The sequence below is a fragment of the Zonotrichia albicollis genome, chromosome 3, assembly GCF_047830755.1.
Source record: "Zonotrichia albicollis isolate bZonAlb1 chromosome 3, bZonAlb1.hap1, whole genome shotgun sequence".
Classification (NCBI taxonomy): domain Eukaryota; kingdom Metazoa; phylum Chordata; class Aves; order Passeriformes; family Passerellidae; genus Zonotrichia; species Zonotrichia albicollis.
In genome coordinates this window covers 81,049,464-81,069,749 of record NC_133821.1, presented here as the reverse complement: position 1 = coordinate 81,069,749, position 20,286 = coordinate 81,049,464, and the positions used below count along the sequence as shown (strand labels likewise).

Sequence of the window (20,286 nt, the reverse complement as noted above, 5' to 3'; positions counted from 1 at the left end):
AATTAGTTTTGTCCTTTTCATTAGAATGACACTGTATCAGCAAGGTGGTGGCTGTTTGAAGCAGAATAGTCATCTGAGGCTGGCTGGCTTTTTCCAGCCAAAGGTTTCAAAGAGCCATGTGAGTTTGTGTTTAAAAGCAACTTTCCCTTGTGCTGTCTGTTTTATTCTTATTGTGCAAAAGAATACTCTGAGATTCTAGGAATATCTCCTGTACTTAATGAGAGCTTAACTGTGCCCATTTGTTTGTAATAGAATACGGTAAGCAAAACATAGAGGTGAGGCTGGTGGTGGTGGTGGGGCACGGGAAGAGGGAAACGTCCCTGCTGAGCAACATCTTTTGAAGGTTACCTGTAGCCAAAAATTAGTTTCCACAAGTTTGAGAAATCACTGTATTTTAAAATACTACAAGCAAGAAAAAAAAAACAAACAAAAAAACAAAAAAAAAAAAAAAAAACACAACAAAAAAAACCCCCCTTGTTTTCTTCTCATACTTGCTGCTTGGTGGGTTTGAGCCCAGACCTTGTGTTCCTGGGGTGTGTGGAACAGACCGAGCCCACAGCACGAGCCCTGCTGCGGCTGAACTCCTGCAACTCTGCTGCCAGCAGAGCCTTCTCGGGGGTCTCTGCGAGGTCCTGCTGCTCTGCGAAAAACAAACCATCAGGGCTGGGTTTTTTCCAACATCTGCCTGATTCTTTCAGGCAGCGAGGGGAGTGGCAGCACCTTCGCCTCGCAGCGGCCGTGACCTTACCACTGCGGATGTGCTCTAGGATTTTACAGGTTCAGTCTGGTTGCTATCTCATCTTTTGATGCTCGATGCTCTAACAGCTGAGACTGTGCAAAATCCCCGTTTCTTCTTATTCTCAAAGTCGCGGGGAAAAATGTTCCCCGTGTCTCTAGAAATCACTCTGACAGGCAGGCAAGGCTCATTTTAGTAACGAAACGAACAAAGTTGTGCTCAACTTTTCATGCTAAAAAGTGCCAGTGATTTAAAGCTTCGGAAACAGATAATGTAAATTAAACATTGTTGCACACAAACCGAACTTGTCTTTGACAGGCTAAACAGAGATTTTTATGGGGAGCCTACTCATGCCCACACGGAACGCAGTTCATTTTCGACTGTGGGTTTGGGTGTTTTTATAAAAACCGTATCATTTTAAGGTGCACCGCAGTCATAATGAGAAACCCCGTACGATTACAATTTTGACTGTCGGAACAATGGACACCCCCGTGCCGTAATGCGTTGTATCGGGTAATCAGGGACTGCCAGGGAAAGCGGGAAAGCAGAGCCTAGGAATAATCAATGTATCGCCCACAGTGTGTGCTGTAATCCGGCACCTCCTCGCTGAAGCGCGTCCCACCAAACCATTCATCCGCACCTCCCCGCCGCAGATAAAGGGAAAACCAGGAGTGATCAGGGGGAAAGCCTTGGTGAAAGCGGCGGGGACGGGACGGGAGCGGACGGGACGGGACGAGACGAGACGAGTCGGGTCGGCTGCGTAGGGGACATAGAGCGGGCCGACCCCTCGGGCGTTCGTGGGGAGCACCGGGCTCCCCTCCCCATCCCGGGCTGGGGGCGGGGGCGGGGGCGGGTGCGCACCGCCCCCTCCCCTCCGCCGCGCTCCGCTCCGCCCGGTGCTCGGCGCCTCCCCCCTCCCCGGCTCCCATGGCGAGCAGCGGCGGCCGATTCGGTGCCGGCAAGCCCCGCCCGCCGGCGGTCCGGGGCCGGCCTCCCCCTTCCCTCCGCCGCCCCCTCCGCGGCAGCCCGCCAGCAGCGCCACAGCAGGCGCGGGGCCGGCTCGCTCCGCGCTGCCTCCCGCCTGCCCGCCCCGCCGCTCCCATGCGGGCCGGCGGCGAGGCAGAAGATGGCTGACTCGCCGGGGCACCCGCGCCCCTGCCCGCCCGCGCCCCCCGCCCGCCCGCCGCCGCCGCCGCCTCCGCCGCGCTCCCCCCGGGCCCTCCGCGGCGCCGCCTGCCACCACTGAGAGCCGCCGCCGCCGCCCCCCCGCGCCCCTCCCGGCCCCCCCAGAGCACCAGCAGCCATTTCATCTCCACCACCACCACCACCAAGTAGGCGCAAAAAATGGCAGAAATGGAGAAAGAAGGGAGACCTCCCGAAAATAAAAGGAGCAGGAAGCCGGCTCACCCGGTGAAGCGGGAGATCAACGAGGAGATGAAGGTAGGTGCCTGTGATGGGGACGGGAGCGGGGTCCCCCCCCGCACCCCCGCCTCCGAGCATGGAGATGAAATAAGAAAGGATCTCTTGTCATTTTTTTTTTTGTAGGATGCACTGAATGTGTCTCAACTCCGCCTCCTGGGCTGCAAACAGAGACGAATTCACAGGCTGCAAATCCTGTTCATTGACCAGCTTTATTTATTTTTTAAAAATAACTCTCTCGTTGGGCTTTTAAGCTCCTCGGGTGCCAATGATGAGCCTTTTTTTTTTTTCTCCTCTTTCTTTCCATAGCCACCCCCTCAGGTAGCTGCGAAGACCTTAAAGTTAGGAAAGAAAGAGATCTCTTTTAAACACTGTATTTCTGTCCTTTTTTTTCAATCGCCAGCTGCAGCTGTGTAATTAAATTGTCAAAGTGAAACGTTGCGGTCTGAGCCGTGCATCAGTCCGGCACTTGAGACCCCTTTTTTCCCCGTGCCCCTTTCGCCTCCTCCTGCGCTGCACCGCTTGGCTCCGCGGCTCGCGGCAGCGCAGGGGTGTCGCTGGAAGGTGGCATGTCCGAGGGCTTGTCCGCGGGCTGCCTCTGATGGAAGCGTGTATTCACCGCGCGGAGGGCTGTCCTGCTTGATAGGAACCGGTGCCACTCCAGCTGTGCTCCGGCGGCCTCTCCAGATGTTGGGATGGCTGCGATGGCACAAACCCGCTATTTTGGAACTTCTTTTATCATTAGGTCGTTGTACCAGGCTGGACCGGTCCTGTTTTTTGCGCCGGTTTTCCATGTCTGTTCCCTGTCTGTTTGCTGTCTCTAATTCCCCAAAGTTGGTAACAATGTATTGCTAGACTTCAGCTGAACTTGTTGTTAAATGCGCAGATAAAGTGACTAAAACAGCATAGTCTGGCTATGAGATAAAGCTGCTGAGATTTAATTTGAATATGTCATTTATTAAAAGGCTGATTATAAGTGGAAGACTGCCTGGAAAATGTCACTCGTTCACATAGTATGTATACTATATAGGCGAGTGTATAAATATGCATGATGCCTAGTGAAAATATCTTTGCTTTCCGGAACATTGATCTCCCCATATAAAATTAAACGGGAATGCGCCGTCCCCTCCCCTCTCCCCTCTTTTGCACACCAGTAATTTCGGTTAGGTGCCCTTTCCTGCCCGAGGCTGCCTGTGTATTGAGCGTGTACATGGGTCTGTGTGCACTTCAAGTGTGAATGTGGACAAGAGTAGTATTAGGGGTACAAACAAAATAATGTGCTGGTGCATCTCTTTGGAAACAAACTGTAGTAGCTGCAAGTCCAGAGGAGCGGGATCTTTCTTTGTGAGATATGTGACACATCCTATTTTCGGAGAGGGCTCTGTGCAGCCACCGGAGAGTCACTGCTCATTGTAATCCCACATAGTTTTGAGGACTGCAGAGGTCTGTAGTGCAGGGCATTGGCCCCTCAGAGCATCGCCTAATGCGATCTATATGGATTGCAGCTTTTAAGTTTCATAGGTTCTAGAATTACAAATTAGCTAATTTTAATCAAAACATGTGAAATGTTATCCTGGCTGGATATAAAGGCTGACTGTGCTGGATCCTCTGGGTTTGTTTTGTTTACTTTGGCTGCAGGCACACTCAGCGGTTTGGGAGATAGTTGTTCTTCTACAGTATAACAGATGTTTGTCTGAAAGGGTGAGGAAGAAACAAAAACAACATTGTGTGAAGGAGAAAAATTACACAATTTTAAACTAATGCTTTGGTATTAAGCACTGGCATTAACCTTCATGTAGAGAGTTTCTCTTTTTTAATCACGGCTAACTGCTTAAGGTTAAGGAACCTCAGTATTTCAGCTGACTTAAAAACTAAAGGTGTATAGAAAGGACATTTTGAACCCATGTAGTTTCTTGTTGAGAGTGAGACAGCCGATGGCAGAACCTTCCATAGCCCACCTTTCAGCATAAACTATGCTATTTGTGCTATGCATTTTTAGTAGGGCTGTTGGCTGCTGTCATCTAAGAAGGGAAAAAGAGGAGTGAGGAAAAAGAAGTAGTAGTTTGAATTTTTGACTGGTTGAGAAAGTTAAAATCCTGTGGTGATCGTTTACCCTTGTTTTTTACTGATGAACTGACGTCTAGTTGTTCTTAATAAACCCGGAGAATACGCAAATGTAACAAATTGGTTACAGTGTGCAAAATGTTTGCAGTGAGATGACAGAAGGAGCACAATGTGCCCTTGTGTAGGTTTGTATCTGTAATGTTCAAACAGGCTGGCTGTTTCCCTTCATCTGAACTGCTTTCATCTGGACCAGTGTAAAATAAGCTCTGGTAAGTAATCACAGCAGAGCAGAAAGAAAGGAATGTATACAGCAATAGACAGCCTAAGCTGTAAAAACTGTAACCTGAGTATCAGCAGCAGATCAGATATCAAGGCTTTAAGGTAGGGGAAATGAAAGAGATGAAGGGGAGGAAAAGACGAGAGAGGGAATGGAAAAGTCAGCTTGGAAAGTAAAGGAGAAGTAGGAGGGCCCCCTCAGGGAAATTTGGCTCAGGGGTTAGGGAATTTTATCATGGTGTACAGTGACCTACTCAGGTTTCAGCCCATGTTGGATCAGATTGCCTCCCTTTGCTAGCAGAAAGAAAAAGGACTGGTGTATATGTGATTTCTTTTTTCCCCCCTTTGGATAATAAAAAGGCCATTGGTACAAGTGTCTATTTTAAGTACAGTAAATTCAAGGCACTATGAATGAGCAATAATATTACCTCATCACAGAGACTTCCTTTGAGATTTGCTGTTTGATACAGTCAGATATTTACTTGAGAAGGATCACAACACCTAACTGCTTGCTTTAGTGTTTTCCAACAGTAGTGTCACAGCTTGGTTTTTACATGACTGGATGGATATTCAGGTTGCTCGCTCTTTCGTTATGCCAGATATTGAGTTATGTTTTTGTTATCGCTAACCTGATGTACACGATGGTTATAACAAATTTTAATTTGATACAATGTTGTATGCAAAAAGTACATGACTCTGCACAGTTTTCTGATATTACGTTTCAATGAAAAATATATTCACGAGGAACTGTTTTGTTGCACTGTGACCTTTACAGCCACTCTTTTATATTTTCTAGTTGTTTTTTCTTTTGTCCTCCTTCAGATGAGACTTTCCAGTGTTTCTTCCAGAGGTAGCATTCACCTCATGCCCTGGAGGAAAAGCAGATGGTTATTCTGAAATTCAGTTTGGTGTCATTTTCACTTGCTGGTGAATAACAGAACTCCTCATAGATCCAAACCTATTGTCATCAGGGAACCCACTACTGTTTTGAGACCAAAATATCTGTAAAAGTTAAATTGATGAAAGCACTTGTCTAGGCACAGTGGTGGATCCCCCATCCATCTCTCCTCCCTTATTTCCATTTGTATTTCCATTTGCCATCCTGCTGCCAGGAAGCAGTGCTGCTCAGGAGGAATAGCTAGGTGCTCTGCAATGCTGTGAGGTGAGGTTAAATACAGTACTGAATTGCACTGGAAGTTCTTCTGCACAGATGAGGCACTGTATCCATGTGTCTCTAGCAGTTGAAAGATAAGCAATTAATTCATGTTGTAATTTCACAGGGATGCTCCATGTGCCCAAGGAGTTTGCTGTCCATAAATATTCTCGATAACTAATTTGTATCTAAAATTAGGCTTTGTTCCTGGTGCCTAGAGCTTAGGGCAGCCCCATCTGTTATCATTTAATAGTAAACTGATCAGAATATCTTTCAGTTTAGTGTTTAAATAGTCCCTGTTTGGCATTTGAAAGTACTACTGTCAGAAGGAGGAAAGCGGTGAAGCAGGCGTAGCAGCCGTACGCCTGGAGCGAGCCAGTTTGCTCAGAGCGCTCGGAAGATTCCAAGGAAACTCCTCCCTTCTCTCCTGAAAAGCAAAAAATATCTTTGGGAAAGTGGAAAAGCAGACAGACTTTATCAATTGCATTATTTCAAGAGACCAAGGTTTTTCTGTGGAGTATGCATGGAAGTTTTGTGGGATGGCTGCAGAGGGGTTGCGTGTCTGCACAGGGAGCCTCACCTGGCAGAGCACTGCACAAACAGTGCTTCCCCAAACAAAGTGGGTTATACAGAACCAAATGTACATGGGAGGACAAAGGAAAGTAGAGCATAATGGAATTGTTCTTTCTGGTAGTGTAAAGGTCTAATCACAGAATTCAGTATGGCGACAACATAAACAAGCAAAGAATGTGAGGGCTGGGAAAAAAGATCCAAGTTTGTGTAGTGCCCCTAGAAACATTTTTATTTCCTTGATGCAGTGAAAGTGAAAAGTGAATTTGTGGGGCTCTGCACTGAGTGGGTTATGCAGGCAAGGAAATGGAGTGGAGCCACTATGCTTCCTCCCAGATCTGAAATAAACATTCAGCAGTAAAACCTAGAAGAAAATGAGTCTGACAGACTCATGCTCCCCTGTGTTTCCTGCCTCCATGTTTGCCAGGCCCCATTCAGTGAAGCCAGGCCTTGCCCTCTGTGAATAATGTTCATAGAGGAGGAAAGTCAAGAGATCTAAGATGGAAAGACACGTGTGGCATAGCTTGAGAATATATTAATTAGCAAAGATTTGGGGAAATGATGCATTGTAATGTAAAAAAATCAATCTGTAGGTGTATTGTTACGATGAAATGAATCCTAAAGTGGGAATAAATGTGATTATATTTTTACTGCCTAGCATATAAGTCAGACTCAGAAAGGAGGGAAACTGCAGTCGAGTGCATCAACACACTCTTCTTCATCTTTCAGGGGAATAGGGAGCAAATTCAAGTAAAAATACCAATGAGCATAGCAGTCAGTTATCCTGGCTCTTCCAGGAGGGAAGGTATTTCTGTGTAGTAGAAGAGTAGAGAAATAATACAGTTAAAACACGCAAATTCCACATTGCCCCACTGTGGTGATAAATGCTTTGGGACTTAGCATTGGGCAAAAGCTGGGTTGCCATCTCTTGGGAAGGAAGGGCTTTGGCTGTGGTGTGTGACTGGGGACAGCGGAGCGTTTTCGGGCCGGTTTCTTTGGCAGGCGTGAGCTGGTTGTGCCGCAGCCGTAGTGAATGCTCGGGCAGTCAGCAGCTGTAATGGTGCTCTGTCAGCTAGGGAAGAGCAGGAGGTTTTGCTCCTGTGGGATGTTAACCAACTGCCTGGGTGCACTGGCAGCTGCAGAGGGGACTGGTGTTTCCTCTGTGGTCTCAAAAATTTGTGTGCTTGGTGCCTGGCGTGGCAGAATGAGCACAGAAGGACGTGGGACTGGATTTCTGTGGTTTTCTTCTCAGCTCTGATGCTGACCCACGCTGTGGGTGGCACCAGGGCTCAGTCTCTGTTTTCACACAGGGGACTGAGCATTGTCTCCACACCTGGCTGAAGTTAGACTCCATTGCTGTACATCTGCAATGAAATCTGTGGGTCCCTGCAGGAGGGGCTCCTTTTGGGCTCAGTGGATATAAGGGTTCCAGCTTAGCAGTATGGTTGCTGACCTGAGATTTTACTGATTATGAGTAAGGTTTTCTCTTTACACTAGTCTTTCACATCATCCCAGCCCTTTGGCACAGCTGTGGGAGTGGGGTGGCAGCCTCATCCTGCAGATGCTCCACATCCTTTTGGGGAATGAGTCTGAAAGTAAGCATGGACTACCTTAATGTCTCTGCTGTCCTGTTCCTGCCAAAGCTTTGAATTGCAGCTCCTTGCACATCTTCCATTGGTCATCCACACCTGCCTTCACATCTCCTTCCTAGTCTTTGGCAGGTCCATGATCTTGCAATTCCTCTGGCTCCTGTCTAGCCTGCTTGATCACAGCTGTTTCTGCTTTCCTGCTTCAGTATTGAGTCCACGTTCCAGCTTTTCTCAAGCCTCAGTGTTACAATTGTCACCATTCCTTTCACTAAGTCTTTGACACTTGTGCATCTTTCAGTGATGTTCTGCTCTGCATGTACAGGTTGTGTATTAATATGCTTTCTTCCTTTCCTTAGCTTCACCAAGAACTGGTCTTTGTCTCTCTTATTTTTTCTTTTCTTCTTTCCCCCTTTCCCTGCATTCACACAGAGAAAAATTATCTAATCATTTGTGTATTGACTATTGCCACCACACCGATCTTTACAAATCCCATCTTGTTACCATGTCTTGAATCCATATGTTTTGTGTCTATCATTGAAATGAAAGAAGGGGAAATACATGAAAACAGTGAATTAGTAGTGGTCAGCTTCAGGGCAGTGGCTTCAGCATGATCTTAGCATAACTGTCAGGGTGTTGACATCTCTGCAAATAGGTGTTGTGGTCAGGAGTCTGAGGGAAGGTGATGTTTTTTGGATACCCATCTATGCAACAGAGTCAGTGTGGAAAAAAACACTTCTCAGGTTTGACACTCAGCTTGCTGAGGATGGGGTCATGCTTTCCATTTGCTGTGAATAGAGTGTGGTGTAATGGAGCTCTGACTGTTAGTCACTGAGAGAATGGTATTAAGGGTGACTTGCATCATTGTAGTAGGTAAGATAAATTATGAAGGAGAATGTCTTAATTGTTTTCTTCTTTTATTTTTTTTTAAGTCCAAGCCACTCTTTTTGGGAAATCAGTGTAAAAGGGTGCTTACTTTTGTTATTGCTGGCATGCAACCTCATTGTACTCTCATTGAAGTTAATAGAAAAGACCCCATTGATTTACTATTTTATAAAAGAGTCAGATCTCTATGATGAGTGATTTTGAAATCCAATGTATTTTTTGTCAGTATGAGTGTTCATTTTGGTGCATCACTTATCATGGATAGTTTAAATGAGATGTGAAAGGTACTTAAATTTCGTGCCATTGCAAACCCAGCCGTCATTTTGACTACATTTCAAAGGGACAGATGCATGTATGAATTTTCAGGAAAAAACAAACATATGTACAACCTTGCTTATGTATTCCTTGACAAGTAATTAGAAATTATTCATTGTCTGAGTTGATCAGCAGTGCAAATAAAACACAAAGCATCCACAGGAGGCAAATTTAGAGCTACTCAATTAATTTGGTTGCATGGGGTTTAAATTGGTAAGACTTTGTCTATTGGTCTCTACCTTGCTAGATTAGTCTCTAGGGCTGTGTCTCCATAGATGAAATTTAGCAAAGCATGGGAAGCTGGCAGACCTTGCCTTTGGGCCTCTGTGGGCCCTTTCAGGTCATTTTGGGTGAGCTGCAGTGGTGAGATTTGACTCCCCAGGTCCAGGTAATTTTGTTATTGGTTTCCCATGGGTTACAAACGGGATTAGTGAATTTGGTCTCTTCAATGTTAAGAGAAAAGTTTTCTAAAAAGCTAAAAGAAAAAAAATAAAAAAAAAATGAAGAACAACTTCTAGAAAAAAATTTAAATTTTGCTAGTATTTCAAACACAATACTGCATCATTTAAATTATTTAGATAGTTGTTAGCCACATTTGCACTGCCTTGTACTCATTGAAAGCTGTAGTAGTGGCATAACTCACATACCATACTTATAATGCTGAGTCTAGAAGCAGAGGTGGGATAATGGAATGTTTTCCAGAAATCTTGGGCTGCACAGGACAGCCACAGAATTGTGACTTCCATCAGATGGTAAGGTGAAAATGCATAGGGGAAAAAACAAAAGGAAATGGATGCTTTAGGAGTCTGCTCTGGGGTTTTCTTTTCCTGAAATGTGTTTGTAGCATAATTGCAGAGATGATACTCTTGGAAGAGTACAAATTGCTTGTGTTTATTGCTTATAGCTGCTTTACAGTGCTCCTTGAGTGACAGGAACACCTATGTAATCTGGTGTGATGAATGAGCCAGGAGCAGTGCAGCGCTCCGAGGTTCTGGGACACAGCGCCTGCTGCAGCTTTGAATTCAAAAGCAATTATCATCTGATTAATTTTATTTATTTGTTTAAATGACTGGAGAATTGCTGTGTTCTATCATTAGACTTTCTCCCACTCAAAAATTTAGCTAGAGCGGTTACTAGACAAAATCTGGCAACCTGCAAATTTGACATTCACCATTTGTTTTGAATTGGTGTTGTATTCTCCCTAGTCCCTTGCCAGAGTCCTGGGAGGCAGTGCTTATCAGAGGCATTAATTTAGATGTCAAGATCTTGGAGGAATATGAGGTTTGGAATTTGTTCTAGGAGAGTGTTAATAAAAAAAATTGCAAAAAATTGCAAAAACCAAATAGAAAGGCTCTGTGTGTGGCTTTTTTGTTTCAACTTATAGTTGTCATACTACTTGAAACTGATCTTTGCCATTGCAATAATTCGTTAGCTGGTTTCCCTTGGCAGTTTCCTAAATCCATAAGCTGTGGAGCTCTGTGGCACTATTTGGTTTCAGAAAGCTTTGTTGCCTGGCTGCAGATTTCTTAACTTACTCCACTAAATCTCCTGGCCCAGTAATGAGCATTTTCTACAGAAATACTTTTGCCTCATGACCTAGAGGACATATTTTTAATAGAAATTGAGGGTTATGACAGTCATGTTCCATACTTTACATTTCCATACAAACATAAAATGTAACCACTCGGCCGCTTGGAAATTGGTTTGAAAATAAATATGGCAAAATTGAGAAAGGTTTTCTTAAACAAATATAAGAAACATTTGTATGAAAAATGATGGTAGAATGCTGTCACAGTGAAGAATCTTTAAGTGCTTTGACTATGCAAGGGCTTAAAACTGAGAAAAAAATGTCTGCTGCGATTTTATTTGATTTGGTTCATGGGCACCTCAAGGAACTGTAATTGTGTCAGTGACCTGCTCCAGCTGAAAAGACTGTAACGCAGTAAGATTGATTAACTGCTGGCTGGAAAAAAAAAAATCTTGGTTTTCTGTTATTCTCTTGCTGCAGTCTTAAATATTTTATGGCAACACAGACAAGTTTGTGTGAGGAATGTATGTTAAAATATTTCTGACATTGAATGTCAGAGCAAAAGTCATAAATTACTCTCCTTTTCATTTTCTTTAAATTACAGACATATGAGTCTCTGTCATAATTACATGTGCCAGTCGGAGATTTAAATGCGTTTCACTTTATGCACTTGAGTTATGAAATGAACATTTGTCTTTGAGGAGGTGGGCCAAACCTGACACTTCCTCATGTAGCACAGATATGGTTCGATTTATGCAGTCCTCCCTTCCTTCCAAATGGTTATTGATTACATAAATAAGTAGGTAATTTTTCTCTTTCAGAACTTTGCTGAAAACACTATGAATGAGCTCCTTGGCTGGTATGGTTATGATAAGGTAGAACTGAAAGATGGAGAAGATATTGAATTCAGGAACTACTCAGCAGATGGGGAAAGCCGCCAGCACATTTCTGTTCTCAAAGGTAATGAGACTTCATGTTTCTGTGTTCATGTAAAGAGGGATTAATAGCTCAACCTGTCTGATTGGTGTTGATTGCAAAGCATGTTCTGCTGTTGTGTCTTGGTTGCTTTACATAAAAATACCTGAGAGTACCTTGTGGCACAGGGAAGCTGATAGGCTATGGGAAAAGTAATTTAACAAATTTGCTATTGGTGTATTGATATATTGTTATATATTGATATGTATCTTCACAAATAATGCCTTTCACGTGTCCGTTGAAAGCCATGTGTCTGTGGTATCAACAAACAAACTACTCAAACTGGAGAAGGGAAGGAGTACTTTCTTAGCAGGGTGGCCTTCAGGAACCCTTTGGCTTCCCATACTAAGGTTGGTTGGCCTGCAACTTTTTAAAATATTGAAAGATTTTTAACTGGAATATTCACACATGTAGGAACAAGTGTGAATGTTCACAAAAAGCTTCTCATCCATGTTTGTACTATACTGTCTTCCGCACTGTGGTAGAAATTTTCCGTGGATGAAATTTGTTTGAGACATTGCTGAATCTTTATGATTCAAAATGTAAAGGCTGAGAGCCCATTGGTTCGTTCTGTCATTCAGTTCTTGCCTTCTGACTCCTCAGCCTTAGGGAATGGATAGGGGCTTGTCATCAGGGTAAGGAGAAGAATAGAAAATTGCTGCATCTTGACTTATCCAACAGTTCCTCAAAGGTGAGATAAAGAGAGGAGATTCCAGCAGCTTTTATCCACTTGGAGTGCTGCTTTTCACTGTGCTTATGGACAGCAGTGTTTGGGTTTTCTTTCTGATAGCCAGCAGCAGCACTGTATTCAGTGAGTGTTGCAATGAGTACTGACACCAGAGAGACCAGTGCTGAGGGACAGACAGATGGCTAGAAAAAAGGGGAAGAAATTAGAGGTAAGGTGAAACAACCTAATTGTGTTAAAATGGAATGTTTGCATCTTGTTAGTACTATAACAACATTGGTGATCAATATTTATTTTTCATTGAAAACGTAATGTCATTAAGCTACCTTTAAAGAAACTTGTGCCTGTGTAGTAATACTATTAATTTGTTTCTGTTTTAATAAATACATCTTTTACTGAATTATTACTGGCTCCAGTCTATGCTTGATCAAAATTATGAAATATTTTTTTAACAGGCACATGATACAAATCATGTTTTATGTACCATATATGTCAAATGCCTGTGACTGGTATAAATTTTTGGTGTATGCAGTTTTTGGGAGGGGAAAAAGCATATTTCTTGTTCTGAGAGATGGGAGAAGAGGGAGTCCCATGGCTGGGAGCTATTAGAGAAATTCTTAGAAATAAGAATCCAGAGGTGATTTGGGATTAAAGAATTAGAATAATAACTGCCATCATTTTATGCATGCTTTGCTGTGATTTCAATATTTTGTTCCTTTCTTTAAATTCCTTTTATTATTACTACTCATATTATTTAGAGAGAATAGGAATTCTTTTATTCTTCAGTTCATGCTCCTTGTACTGGTGAAATCACAGCACACCAAGTGTGATCACCATGCAAACAGTAAAAATGAAGTACAAGAATAGGATGCCATTGACTAAATCAGGCATACTAAGACTATACATGACAAAATAATCCCACCTTTTACCTTCTGCAAAAAGAAAGTGTGAGTTTGATTTTGAAAAAAGAATGGAGCGCTTCTGAAGATTACTGGAAAGTATCAATTTCTTTAAAAGGGAAAATACCTTGGATTTTTGTGCACTATTCTTATATTAGGGTAAGTAATTTAATGAAGAGATTGGTGAAAGTACGTAGGGCCATTTAAGAAATTTATGTGTCATACTGTACAATGTGTTCTTTGTGTTTTACAGAAAATTCTTTGCCAAAACCAAAATTACCTGAGGACAGTGTTATTTCACCATACAATATAAACCCAAGCTACCCAGGGCTTGCCACAGGAAATGGACTATCAGACTCACCAGCAGGGTCGAAGGATCATGGGAATGTACCTATAATTGTCCCATTAATTCCACCACCTTTCATAAAGCCACCAGCAGGTAAATCCTAATGCACATGTAAAAATGGTTACTGTTATTGACAATGTCCTGAGATCACTGGATCCCGGTGTCTTAGCAAGAGGGCTGATTTCAAAATTATTAAAATCCAGTCACAGGGTACATTAAAAATGAATGGGAGAGTGGCTTTAATCACTTTCGTATTCTTGAAAAACTCCTGCAAATGCAATGACAATAAACTTGCATTGCTTGTGACACTCCTCATGCTGGATTATGCTCTCAGCACTTCAACAGCATTTGCTTTTAGGAAAGAAGAAGCTTTTGTTCTGGTGAATAAAGCCTTTAACTAAATTAATGGAAGATTATTAAATTAAAAATAGGCTGCATGGAGGAAACAGTGAAAGAGACAAAGCCATCAAATCAGTATCATGTCTTTATATCAGGTTAACAAGCTCATGCTGGGAATACTGTCTCTTGATTCCCATTGAAATCCCTGACCGCTGTCTCTCAAGGGTTTAATATGATTTTGACTCTACCCAAGAGACTGCATTGAGATGTTTTACATTTTCATTAGATTTTTATCAGGAGTGGTTTTCTAACATGCCATTCCTCAGAGTTTGCATGAAAAATGATTTATTCCCTTCTGCATGCTGCTTGTAATCTGTGGAAGGAGCTCTTATGGCTATACCAGGGTGATTAATTGTGTTATTGTTTATTGCTCCACACGGTGTGAAAATTGGTGAATCCAGATAGGAGCAGACGGAATCCTGCTTCCATGTAAGTCCCTGGGTGCTGTTGTGGTTGTTCTTGAGTGACCAAGGCACTGAGGAATGAAGGGTGACATGCAACTCCTACCCAAGAACATCAGCTCTCCACACACAGGGCCAAAGAGGTGCCAGCAGGTGCCAGGGTGCTTCTGCAGAGGCAGAACTGCTTGTAGGATCAGGTCCCAAGTCACCTCTGCCCTTCGTGACATTGTCTAAAGGTAGCTGTAAAATACTGATTGATCCCAGAAAGTGTTTGCCTGTTCTTGGTCTTGTAATAGACTACAGTTGCCCCTCCTAAATTACTGTTATGCCATTGAGTTTTATCTCTAAAGAAGTATATAATATTCAATGAATAATTTCCAAATGTTACTCAATACATGCTCATTGCCAAAGACTTTCAATCTATTTTATATGATATTTGCTAATTACCAAAGCTATTTGGGCCCATTCCTGCAGCCTTTACACAGCTAAAGATCTCAGGCCATATGGGCTGGATCCTCAGCTGTTGTTGATTTGGCCCTAAAGCTTTAATCAAGGGCTTGTGCCATCCCAAGCTATTTTCCCCTCCAATCTGAGTCACGAATGAATCCAGAATGCTGAATTTGTGGTATGTGAACACAAGGCTATAGCATGCATTGTGAAAATTGCCAGAGTTGCTGGATTTTTATGACACCAAATAAGCAGGAGGAGATTGAACTATGAAGTAGAAAAACAAATTACTGCAACAGTAGTTAAGTGGACACAAGGGAATCTTGGCCAAGTCAGCTGCCTTCTGTTCTTTGCCTGTCCACCTACACCATATGATCCTGTGTTCAAATGTACCTCTAAGGGTAATGTGTAGAGAGAGCTTTTCATAAGTCTTTCCCACCTTTAGGTTTTTAATTAATTCATTAACAATGAATAATGTTGTTGTACCTGCACAGGAGATATGAATGCATAATCTCTGCCTCCTCTGACTTTATCCCATGATCGGTAATGAGCACTAGATTACCATGACTTCTGAGCAGATTAATGTATTTATCTCATCTTTGTTTTAGAGACCAAAGCTTGGGAGGATTGGAGGGGGAGGAGAATCACCACCTTTGTGGGATTTGCAGCAAGCATGGGTAGTAATGGTTTTGTTTTATCTTAGGGTGTTGGTACCCTAGCCATGATCACCCTGAAGAGCCTGGCAAGAAACAACTGGTAGGAAAGGGAGTACAAAGGCTCCAGGAGAGCCAGTGTGCAAGGCAGTGGTCTTGGCACTGCACTCTGACACCGTTTTGTGGGCACTACATCAAAGCAGAAAACTTCAGAGTGATACAAGGCCAGACAAGAGTAACTCTGGGGATGTTTTCTTGGAGTCCCTTGCAAGCAAAGGGGGGATGACTTTGGCAACAGCACAAAGGTGTTTCTTTGACTTGAGCAAGCAAATGATTAGACTCACATCATTAATTAATAAGGTGAAGGTTGACATTTTTAGCATGGGGGACAGTCAGGCTATGACTGACCTGGCACAAAAGCATTTATCCACATTTGAGTGGATAAATGAAGTAAGGGGGCAGAGGAGAAAGGCAGAAAGAGGCCAAGAGCAAGTTTCAAGGTTAAAATGCTGGGCAGAAAAAGGGGTCTTTGCAGCATATTTTGTGTGGACACACAGAGGACAAAGCTACATTACTGGCCAGAGGGAACACCAGGTAGTGATGCACTGTAGTGACTGGGAGGCTAAGAATTAGGATGTGTCCAGAATTTGTGAATGGTGAGGAAAGCTTTTAGATTTTGTACAGGAGAAAAATCTACAAGACTTCACTATAGCTCAAAAGGGAGTGCCCACACGTGAAAATGATACTTAAATCATGAACCTGAAGGACAGGAAAAATGGTGCAGTCCATCCTTATTGAGCGAATAATATGGAGTGAGCACTCAGGGAGAAATTATTAAGACTTTAATTCTTGCTGTATTGATCTTGAACAGAAGGGTCAGCATGAGTAAAGAGGTGTCAGAGAGACAGTCTGAGGTATTCATTTGGACAGGAGTGTAATGGTCTGAGGAGGATAAGCAGATCCATTGAATTATTAGTTGAATAATTTTGCTGATAAGATTCAATACAGGTAAGAGGAAGCAGAGCAGAGCATGGGGGATGCTCACAAACCTGAAGAGCAGCAAGAAGGAAACTCTGCTATGTGCACTGACATAGCAATTGCAGAGGTAGAAAAGACAGTCAGGAAGCCAAGGGAAGCAGGATTTCTAGGAAGGCAAATACAATTCTTTATCAGAAACAGCTATCAGTTTGAAAAAGTGGAGGAAGGGGTGCTGATCCTAAACTGTCTAGGAAGCTGCCATTGAAGATTTCAGCAGACTAGGTTTTCCTTGAGTGTACTGGAAAGCTTTGAACAAGGGTCCTGCTTGCATTCATATTTTGTATGACCAGGCTAAAACCTTGAAGAGTTGACAAAATTACCTTTCTTCCCTCATGCTTATTTTGCAATAAAGTGGTTTTTGTTTTGGTGGTTTTGTTTTGTTTTTGGGGTTTTTTTTTTGCTTTGTTTGGGTTTTTTTTTAATTTGAAAACCAAATAATTTTGAGCAGTCTGACTAAAATGTTATCTTCAAGCTGTTCAGTTTCTGCTTTAATCAAATGAAAGGTTCCAATTTGCTTATATGATTCTGGAAAGAATTAGGGTGCTACTAACCAAACAGAAACAGCTCCAATAAAGGCACTCTCTCCTTGCTGTACCTCATAATTAAACCCAAAGAAGGTTGAGTTTAATGCATGGGCCCTATGTGGTGCACTGAGTATCTACAGACTCAGGTTATGGTGTGTCAGTGGAGGATGCTAAATCCAGTCATGGGAAGCATCCACCAGGAGAATTCAAGTTACTTAGATGGGAGGCTGTCTGCAAGAGCCCTCCCCTGATCTGCAGCACCAGCCAGAGAGACCACACTGGAAGAGTGCCCAAATCAAACATCACTTTATAAGTCAGCATCAGCCATCCAGCCTGCATCTAGAAGCGTGTGAGAAGTCAATGCAGCCTCCAGAGTGTTGCTGTAGGAGTCTCCTTGTGACTAGTAAGAGTCCATCTTGCCCAGCTGGTTGGCAACTACATTTAGACCTGGCTGCAGATTCTCAGTGATCTTCAGGGTTAGTCTTGAGTACAGCCTCTTACAACAAAGTGATCCTAAGATTAGTTCTGCTTGCTGTTAGAAGGTTCTTATTTCCTGTACAGCAATGTAAAGAAGGCTGGTGAGGTTTTTTGAATTTGCTTGTTTGGTTGGTTGATTTTTTTCCTCATTTTAAAAGTCTCATAGAAATAGTGAGGAACAGCAAGGCAATAGCCTGGAATGACCCAGAACTAAAAATCTCACCACAGTTGTGTGGGGTATATGACCTTAGTATGTAGTGTGCAAACCTTCTGTAATTCTGCAGCCTTTAATGACAGAGTAAATTTGAGAGGGCACTTAGGGTGACTCTGCCGTTTTGCTCAGGCAAGTCTGGACAATTCTTGTTACCTGGGATGAAGGAAGGCTGAAATCAAGGGTAGTCAAAGAAGAATGCAAAAAATTCTTTCAATGCGGGTGAGAACAATCTGTCTCCTTCCCCTGGCACCTGCTGGAGGCTATGGTGTCTCAGTTTTCACATTTCTTTGAGTGCTCTTTGATTTGTTTTATCTTGTGCTCCCCATGACAGTACATTGGTTGGTCTGTCCTTTGAGCATGAGGGTCGACAAAATCCTTCCCTTTCCTGCCTCCTCCTTTGTACAAGTGTTGCACAGGGTGTGCCAGCTGCTCGGAGCATCCCAAACAAGCTTCCTGCGATGCTGTGCTGCCAGGGGAGGTCACTGCCAAGGGACACAGGAGAAGGGGAGGCAGAAGGCATGATGACATGCAGTTTACTGAGATTTCCACAGAGGAAAAAAGTACAAGGGAGAAATAATGCTCCCTCCCAAGGTTTTCACAACATTTGGAGAAGAAAAGGGGATGTAGATCCTATAACCCACAGATGAATGTCTCAACAGAATGTTAGGTTCTGTATTATGGCTGAAGTTGTACCAGAAGTTATCAGAAACTTGTGCAGTTGCAGGAGGACTGGGCTGGAGAAATGATATCTGATGAGGCAAAATGTCTTAAAGGAGAAGCATTTCCAGTGCTGACTTGTAAAATCAGCCTGTGACCTAGGCTGGCAAAGAAATATCAGATTCAAATGCTAAAGTAAGTATTTCGTTATTTTATGGAGGGAATTCAGTAATTTTCTGTGTTATGGTTTAGCATTGCTTTAGAGTTAAAATTTATAGGAAATTTTGTAAATGCAAGTGCAGATGAGTAACTTTGTGCAACATATGGGAATAAGCAGAGTTCCTGCCCTACAAACATTCTGGAACAGCCTGCTGTAACCTCTCTCAATATTTAAATTGCATTGGAGGAATCTGAAAGCATGAATGTATTTAGCAGGCCACTAAAAATTAATTCCAAGATCACCTGTCAAAATTCACTGAGGAATTGGGTCTATAACTACAGTAGCAAGAAGTTTGATTCCAGGCAGAACCGAGTAGCAGTTTTCTTTAAGTAAAGACCACATTATCAAATCTAGTTATATCTGTATATGAAGGAGACTTTCATTTTACTATGCTCTGGATCCCTATTCAGTATTCTTCTGTGCTCATTTTACTGTGCTCTGGATCCCTCTTCAGAAGATATCTGAAAGTTGCTGAACAGCGTTACAATTTCTCTAACTGTAGGTTTTGCCTTCTGGTAAAGACCACTGCAACAAATCCTATAGTCACTACTCTTCAAATTATTTCTCTTGTTTTCAGTTTGAAGCATCATCAAGTTTCCAGTGATTGTAGGGTTATTACTGCCTGGGTTTTTAAATGCCAGTGGTTGCCAGGATGCCTGCCCTATCTAGCCCGCTGTTGATGTCTTTTGCTCTCTCTGGAGGGCCAAATGTTTTCTTTGTGCTAAAAAGAAAATAATAAAGTCCATGTATGCACCTCAATAGCATGTATTCAAGCATACAGGGAGTTCCCCTTCTGTTAGCTGAAATAGGTGCGTTTTTTGTTTGCATATTTAAAACCTGCCTAAATGCCAGCTTTTGTGTTGTGCATTCAGTCCCTTCTGAACTATGCATAAGAACGTGCCTCAGCTCACGCATAGAAAACGTAGGCAGGCCGTGGTTCCCCAAAATGACTTTTTCAAAAGGGGCTGGGACATTTTGCTTTATTGGCAGAGCAGTGAACTTGAAGAGACTGGTCCTTAAAAGGAAATGCATTGTAGAGGCTCTGATATTTCCATAGCGATGGCTGCAGCAAGCTTTCTGTTGTCAGGCCTATATTTCAATCTTCCTCTGGTAGTGACTTTTATAAGGTGCTTTTTGTACCTTAAGCTTGTCACGTGCCCCATCTGTTTAGGGTATGAGCACTTAAGGTGATATCACAAGGGAATCTGCAGCAATGTCTCAGAAGTTTTGTTTCTTCACCTTTTCTTAGTTTGAGATTAATTTGGTAAAGCATTTCGGGTGTAAGAAAATTGACTGTAATGGAGCTTCTGCCTTGCTTGGGATCAACAACCTCAGGAACTACTTGGGGATGAAAAATCTGAATGCATGCTACTTGGTTTTCTTCAATAGTGATCTGGGATTTCAGGAGCAGCAGGAGAGTAACTTGGAATTATCTAATTCTGAAATCCTGGCAGGTCCCACTGGAAACAGTGAGCCCTTATGTTATTGCTGCAGATGCTCAAGTTAAGTTAAGATCTTAAGTCTTTTAAAAGGAAGTTTTGCAGCTTTTCATTATAAAGTAACCGTGAAAGCAGTTAAAATATTTAAAGTTATATATACACCAGCGGATTGAGTGCAGTTCCCAGCTCAAAGTAAAAGAGCTATTATAGCTCCCTACCCAAAAACCTAGGATCCAAGTTGCCTGGGTCAGCGGGTAGGATGCAGCAAAGAGAGAAAGAGAGGAAAGTAGTAGTGGAGAAAAATGGCTTCTAATAGTGTGATGGAAGGAAACTCATGCTAGAGATGAATTGGTTGGCTGGAAGACATGGAGGAGGGATGA

At 42.8% G+C, this 20,286-nt stretch overlaps 2 protein-coding genes across 3 annotated transcripts in view; one reads left to right on the top strand and one right to left on the bottom strand.

Moving 5' to 3' along the window:
* PDSS2 (decaprenyl diphosphate synthase subunit 2) overlaps positions 1 to 2,294 on the bottom strand; it is a 128,482-nt gene extending 126,188 nt beyond the window's left edge. The window contains exon 1 of the mRNA XM_026792199.2: positions 2,144 to 2,294. The gene's annotated coding sequence lies outside the window, so the exon portion shown is untranslated. The remainder of the gene's footprint in view (positions 1 to 2,143) is intronic.
* Positions 1,630 to 20,286, top strand: part of SOBP (sine oculis binding protein homolog) — a 113,148-nt gene continuing 94,491 nt past the window's right edge. Inside the window, exons 1-3 of one of the 2 annotated variants that reach the window (XM_074538000.1) lie at positions 1,630 to 2,176; positions 11,354 to 11,492; positions 13,345 to 13,530. In XM_074538000.1, coding sequence (XP_074394101.1) covers positions 2,081 to 2,176; positions 11,354 to 11,492; positions 13,345 to 13,530 — 421 coding nt within the window. In that variant the 5' untranslated portion in view covers positions 1,630 to 2,080. The remainder of the gene's footprint in view (positions 2,177 to 11,353; positions 11,493 to 13,344; positions 13,531 to 20,286) is intronic. The other variant, XM_005485075.4, reaches the window with a different exon arrangement.